Genomic DNA, 6,987 nt, shown 5'->3' on the forward strand with positions numbered 1-6,987 from the left:
CTTTGACAAACTGTGAATTATATCACTGTTGTTCCTTTTTTCAATTGAGAAATATTCGACTTTGGATTGTCAATCGAGTATGTTGTGGTAAGGAAAAAAAAGAATTCAACACTGCGTTATTTTCAATCTCAATTTATACTCACAAAATTTTGTCCAAAGGGAGGGGTAAGATAAGACGATCGGCTCTCGATGGAATCATAGTGACGGCGATGTCGGCACTACAGAAACGTTAACTGCGGGAATTGTCCGGGGGTATCCGTGCTTGGCCGCTCTGACAACTTGGTTTAGCATGAGATATTTTTTAAGTTATTGTGGGATTATTGTGTGTGCGATATTGAGATTTTCAAGGGCCACAGTTTTAGAACTTTTTTGTATTCCGATGATCGCCCTGGATTCTTCAATTGAAAATAAGTATTATAGTATTGTTTGCAATTGATGGTTTGCGTAACGATAACAGAGTAGAGTCAATTCTCGCGGAATGTCTTTGACTATAATATTGAGCTCCAGACTAATACAATAACAATATCGTTTCCACAATGGTTAAAGCTTGGCCCAAAGCAGTGTTGTTGTTCCAACTCTGGGAAAACTCAGTTTAATAAATGTCTTGCGGCATTTAACCAGTCCTAGCCCTATTAGCCGCGATCAGATGTCAACTTTATTAACGGCAGTTAGCTTGCCCGATTTCTTAACAGCTATCAAGTCTGGCCAGATAGCTACATGCACCATGCCTCCGATGCAACTCTGGACATGGCCGACACGATAGCTGCAGCGCCTGGCCAAGGCCACTTAAGCCACTACGCTATATTGCGCGGGTCTTGTCTGATATGTCGGCAATTGTCAGCTATTGCGAGTTTTGGAAGAGTTGAGCTGCTAAATGGACTCACCTGAATTCGTTAAACCTCCTGGTCAGTGCTGGTGGAACAAAAAAAAATAGTATTTTGTCCCATATCATGCCTCGGCAATCTCCCGGATCGTCTTGACAAACTGCTGTGGATCATGTCCAAATCTTCCCAGAAACAATCCATCCAGCCCGTCCTTCAATTTTTCATATAGCCCTGGCCCGGCACTGCCTCCATACAGCACCCTCGTTGTTCCCTTTCTCTTTTGCACAGAATCAAGACCTCGAATTCCAGAAACAACGTTGAGAATGTGCGTCTCCCCGGCTGGCTGGCTTGCTCCAATCGCCCAGACAGGCTCATAGGCCAAAACAACTTCTGCTTCATCTGGCACAGAGCTCATAATGGCATCGACCTGCACACGGCACTCATCCACGGCAACATGTACATCGCCTTGCGTTCTTTCTCCAATGCACGCCAATGGTATCATGCCATTGCGACTCGTCGCAGCAGCCTTCTTTGCTACAATGGCATCATCCTCGCCGAATATCCTCCTTCGCTCTGCGTGCCCGATTTCCACGAGCTTTACGCCCGCGCTACTTAGCACAGAGGGGCTGACTTCGCCAGTAAAGGCTCCCTGATCCTCCCAATGGCAATCTTGAGCACCAATCCAAATGGGGACGGGACTTGATTCCAGCTGAGCGACTGTGCTTGTGAGAGAAATAAAGTCGGGGATGACAAAAATGTCAATATTGGATAAAAGATCCTGTGGAACATCGGCGAGCTTCGATATGAAGCTATCTGTAAAGTCTCTTGTTCGTTGAAGAGAAAAGTACATTTTGGTAGAAAGGCCGACGAGACGGCGCCTCGGTACTGGGTTTGACATTTCAAAAAGCGAGGCAGTGGCCGAATTACTTTGCTAACTCGACACAAAGGTTTGCTGTAGTAAGTAATAGCAATGCCCAAACGCCAAAATAATGGTTTATGGATAATAATAGGTTAAACAAGTAAGCCCCTGGGACCTGAGAGTATCGAGACTATCTATTTCCAGCCGCCTTGCTGAGCGGGTCAATCAAGAAGCTCCCCCGCGCACCAGCTCCGAGCCGTCCATTCCACTTTTGGGATGCCGGCAAGGCAGTGGTTTTTTCGTATAATCAATCAACCGGCTACGGTTCCGGACTCTATATGCTTACACCAGTAAAGTCATACTGTGGTTTCGGGCTGTCAATTATATGGCAAATGATATGACATGCATTATCTCTTGCGAGCTCGTACTCTCCTGAGTCGTGTATCCATTCTTGGTCTCGTGAACGATCGTCGGAAACGCCCAAAGGAGCCATGTCCGTAGTGCTGCCATTTTCATTTCTAATGTTGCTAAATCAAGCCATGTACTCCATATTTTCTTACGAAGCCCAGGGCGCCACAAGCCGTTATTGGTCTTCTATACTAATACAGAAAGAGTAGAAACCGTCTTAGGTTTGCATGTCCCTGCGTGTCCTCGATGCAGCATTCCACCATTTGCCTTTCGCCCAGCCTTTTACACGCATCTACCCCTTGTCCCCCCTGTGCGATCAGCAAACACTACATGGAAGTGAACTGTAATAATGCTTTGTAGTTGTTTTTCTATCGTTTCCCCCCACATCCCTTATGCTTCTAGATATCCAATCTCCTCCACTTTCTTGGCACTCGCACTGGCTGGATCGAACTCGTAAGCCAGCCACTCGGTAGCTAGCCTCCTCGCAACTTCTAGGCCAACAACCCGCTCTCCCATACATAGGACCTGGGCATTATTGCTCTTAACGCTGCGCTCGACGCTAAAACTATCGTGGGCTGTGACTGCTCGAATGCCCTTGACTTTGTTGGCCGAGATGGCAACACCTAGACCAGTCCCGCAGATAAGCAGAGCGCGATCGGCTTTGCCCTCGGCAACGAGGCGAGCGGCGGCGGCAGCTCTCTGGGGATAAGGAGTCTTGTCTGAGGACTCGTCGGATCCTACATCGATGACTTCGCCTACGCGATCATCGCCTTCGAAATCCTTCTTGATTGTGTTTTTGTAGCTGACACCGGCGTCCTATGAGTTGAATCCGTGTTAGTTTTTGGTGCTAATCGTATATATTATAAAAAGATAATAATAGCAATTTATTAAGAATATCTTGTAGAAGATGATATTGTCGAGTCAGACAATGCAAATTGAAAGATGAGCACTTACATCACATCCCATCGCGATTCTCCATTTGGGCGCCATATTGTTTATTGACAGTAGATAATTAAGATAAAGAGGCAGGAAAAGGGTATAATTCAAAAAGAAGAAAGAAAATTAAAATGTTAAATGCAATAATTTGCGCTTTCAGTCAGTGTATGGTGTCATCCATAGGGGAAAATGCTTCGTTCGCGCCTTTATGACTTCGAGCGCGATCCGAAGTTCGGTAGCTAACATCGCCTTCGTTCCTACTTTCACCCCGCGCCAAACAACTCCACGCCGGCTTACCCGCATCAAATCTCGTTTTCTTGTATCACGGGATCATTTTTGATTCATAGAAACTGATATTTGCGGGGTTCTTTGCCTCCAGGAGTTGAACAACTGTGATCTTTGCGTCGCCAAATATGCTCGGGATTGCCCAATTAGGAAATCCGACTGGGGCTGGATGGATGGCAAACGGGAGGCTTGAACACACAGGTCAATCCCGATGGCCCTTGATTTCAGGGTCTTCTTCAGTGGAGGAAAACGTAAAATTGCGGGGACCTATATATTTATATCGGTAACCTAAAGCTATTTGGCGTGGAGGAGGAGTAATATGGGGTAGCATTAATGATAGGTCTCGACCACGCTCGCCACGGCGTTTTGGATGAAGATGGCAATGCAAGCCTCTAAGTGATATCACGATGAGATGGAAGACTTTTTTCGTCCTTCCGTGGCTGAAGAGCTCCGATGTAGGAGACTGTTGGCCTCCTTAGTCTGATTTCTGCTTATATCTCTGCCTTCGACCCAGGTGATTGCCCTGTTCCAATCGAACAGCAACTTCGTTTTACTGTTGGACATATTCACACACCGAAGCCATGTCTAACAGACATCTTTTCAATTCAGCTGACGGTCTTGTTAACAAGGCTCTAAGAGGCATCATTACCTACAACCCTTCTCTCAGTCTCGATGAAACCAACAGAGTGGTATATGACACAACATACGATAGATCCAAAGTTGCTCTCATCAGCGGAGGTGGCTCTGGACATGAGCCAGCATGGACCGGCTATGTAGGCCAGAACATGCTTACTGCTTCAGTTCAGGGAGACATCTTTGCCAGCCCTAGCACAAAGCAAATCCTTGCCGCGGTAGACACAGTTCCCAGCGACAAAGGCACCATCCTGGTCATCACAAATTACACAGGCGACTGTCTACACTTTGGCTTAGCCAACGAAAAGGCAAATGCCAAAGGTCACAACTGTCGGACCATCATCTGTGGCGACGATGTTTCTGTAGGCAAGAACGGAAGCATGGTTGGTCGCAGAGGTTTGGCCGGTCAGATCGGCGTCCTCAAGGTTATGGGTGGTGCTGCTGGTGCTGGAGGCTCGCTTGATGAAGTATACAACCTCGGCGTGGCATTTTCAGAACAGATTGTATCTATTGCGGCTACTCTTGATCACTGCCACGTTCCTGGTCGCACTGAACATGGCATGCTACAGGAGAATGAGGTTGAGCTGGGCACCGGCCCTCACAACGAGCCTGGCTACAAGAAGCTGTCGCCTGCGCCGTCTGCATCCGAGCTTGTTGAGCAAATCTTACAGTACTGCCTGGATGAGAAAGATCCTTTACGCGGCTACGTGAAATTTGCTCCTGGCGATGAAATTATGTTACTCGTCAGCAACTTCGGCGGCATGTCACATCTGGAGATGGGCGCTCTGGTAGATGAAATCCTGGAGCAGCTCCAAAGCAACTGGAATATTGAGCCAGTACGGATATGTGCTGGTTTTCTTGAAACATCCCTTAATGCTCCTGCTTTTTCAGTGTCAGTTGTCAACGCCACAGCAGCGGCAAAGAACTGCAGCTACTCAGTGGAGGATATCAAGTCTTTCTTCGACGTCAGGACCACGACGTTTTGGGAGTCCATGGCCGGGTCTCAGGCTCAACGGCGTACAAGGCAACAGCAACTTGTTGCGCCACCGAAGGAAGAGATCAAGTCCGTCGACGAGCGTAGGGACTTGGCTGTTAACCCAGTCCTCTTGGAAAATATGCTTCGAAACGCCTGCGAGGCTCTTATCAAAGCCGAGCCTGACCTTACTAAATGGGATACAGTCATGGGCGACGGCGACTGTGGAGAGACTCTCAAGACCGGTGCCACATCTCTGCTAACGGCGCTTGACTCTGGGCTAGCCAAGTCAGGGTCAGTCGTCAAGGTACTCCTAGAACTCGAAGATATTGTGGAGAGTAAGATGGGTGGTACTTTAGGTGGAATCCTTGGCATCTTTTTCGTCTCCTTACGAGCCGCTGTTGAAAAGAACATTGAGCTAGCTCAGAACCCAATCCTCCTTTGGGGCACTGCTCTGGGAACTGCCCTGGAAAACCTCAGGCGTTACACTCCTGCCAAGGTAGGGGATCGTACCGTCATGGATACCCTGATCCCCTTTGCCGCTGCTATGGCCAACTCAGACTTTAATAACGGCGTCAAGGCTGCAGAGGATGGAGCGGATGCGACAAAGACGATGAAGCCTAGGCTAGGCAGAGCAACATATGTTGGGGTTTCAAACGAAAACCAGGAGCTGCCTCCTGATCCTGGTGCTTGGGGAGCTATGGTAGCTATTCGAGGATTGCAAGGTGGATTAGTTGGAGCAACATAGATAGAATGATGCGTAATAAGCGAGCGTCAAATGCTTAGCAAGATGTATATATTAATTAATACGAAAGCACAGTTGTATAAACAGCCAGAGTTGAACTTCCTATCAAGAATTGGTATTTTCCCGCTGTTGACATGAGACTCTAACCTGTCAACAGACCTGGCCGAGGCGATTTGAAGCGACGATACAGTTTCACATAGCTCTCCAAATAAATTCAGTACTATCGACCCTTTGCTGTATCTCAATTAGATAGTAGAATAGCAATAATTCATAGTATATTACATCTATACAAATACTAAGTTACAGTCATTGGTATCTCTCCTCCAAGACTATTATTTCGCTCCTATATTGACTACACTGCTCTCCAGTGGCACCAACTGGTATCGACTGTTCTCTTTTACTTGATGAATAGCTTAACTACCAATAAAAGCGATTGAGACCCAGAGTGTTAATTACTACTGTCAATTCAAATCGGAGCCTAGAACGCTCACCGCTTCAAGGGTGCTTTCAAGTTTCAAGAATCGTGCCCACGTACATGTAGCTTGCAAGTTCAAATCTTGGTCCCCCGAGCGGTATGCAGTCATTGAATGCCAATGTTATGCCACGTACTCGTAGGACAACGAATATCACGGCTAGTACCATAGGAATTTGCGGCCGAACCTCAACTCCAGCTCAGCCTGCGCTTTGATCATTACCCGCAAGCGGTGATAAACTCAGGCGCCTCGCCACATTCACTGCCTCTTCGGCGCTCGTAATATTATCTTCATCCGCCAACGCTGCCTACCGCCAAATACCAGCATCCGCGAACTCACCGTCGCCGCCAGCCAGCGCTCCCTACATCCCTCGCCCTGCTTCTGCCTGACGTGGCGTAGCTCAGGGCGGTTCTTCTTACTGTCTTGCGCAGGTCCCTTCTTGGACTCTGAGCTACTCTCCATAGCACGAAGTACATACCAGCCCCTAGCTCGCTCAGATCGGACTTTACCCGGGCGCGGCTGGGGGCTCGTGTGCATCCCGCGTAGGACCCTGGATCGCGGTACAGGGGGGTTCCTTGCTTGCGGATGGGAGATGCTGCTAAGTCGCCGCTGCTTTAGGTCCCATTCAGCTTTACAAGGAAGACGTCACTCAAACTAAAATTTTTCTCCTCGCACTCGCAATATCTAAGGGGATCACCTCAAGGATCCTTGCTCGCCCAGATTCGGATACGACACTGCGCTCCTCCATCGTTTATCTCTGGGGGATTTCTTTCCTTTTCTCCTAGGACGCGTACGAAAAAGATCTAAGCTAGGCGTGGCGTTTTGGTATCGCCGATGCTCATCGCGGAGGA

General features: G+C 48.0%; 3 protein-coding genes across 3 annotated transcripts; 1 reads left to right on the forward strand and 2 right to left on the reverse strand.

Annotated features, from left to right (window-relative positions):
• Nucleotides 1–270: 270 nt before the first annotated feature.
• GGI43DRAFT_256018 (triose-phosphate isomerase family protein) lies at nt 271–1,920 on the reverse strand. The gene is made up of 2 exons (XM_083200895.1): nt 885–1,920; nt 271–819 (listed from the first exon to the last, which is right to left on the reverse strand). Exon 1 carries the CDS (start codon nt 1,720–1,722, stop codon nt 949–951), a length of 774 nt encoding a protein of 257 aa, XP_083064385.1. The 5' UTR covers nt 1,723–1,920; the 3' UTR covers nt 271–819; nt 885–948.
• Nucleotides 1,921–2,376: 456 nt separating this feature from the next.
• Nucleotides 2,377–3,179, reverse strand: GGI43DRAFT_396893 (RpiB/LacA/LacB family sugar-phosphate isomerase). Its single transcript, XM_083205034.1, has 2 exons — nt 3,046–3,179; nt 2,377–2,907 (listed from the first exon to the last, which is right to left on the reverse strand). Exons 1-2 carry the CDS (start codon nt 3,079–3,081, stop codon nt 2,482–2,484), a joined length of 462 nt encoding a protein of 153 aa, XP_083064386.1. The 5' UTR covers nt 3,082–3,179; the 3' UTR covers nt 2,377–2,481.
• Nucleotides 3,180–3,572: 393 nt separating this feature from the next.
• Nucleotides 3,573–5,666, forward strand: GGI43DRAFT_431318 (Dak1 domain-containing protein; the record flags this gene model as incomplete). Its single annotated transcript, XM_083209392.1, has 1 exon — nt 3,573–5,666. The coding sequence occupies exon 1, from the start codon at nt 3,894–3,896 to the stop codon at nt 5,664–5,666; it is 1,773 nt and encodes a 590-aa protein (XP_083064387.1). The 5' UTR covers nt 3,573–3,893.
• Between the last annotated feature and the right edge of the window lie 1,321 nt (nt 5,667–6,987).

The sequence above is a fragment of the Trichoderma evansii genome (assembly GCF_050947405.1).
Source record: "Trichoderma evansii strain SZMC 28006 chromosome Unknown GGI43scaffold_3, whole genome shotgun sequence".
NCBI lineage: Eukaryota > Fungi > Ascomycota > Sordariomycetes > Hypocreales > Hypocreaceae > Trichoderma > Trichoderma evansii.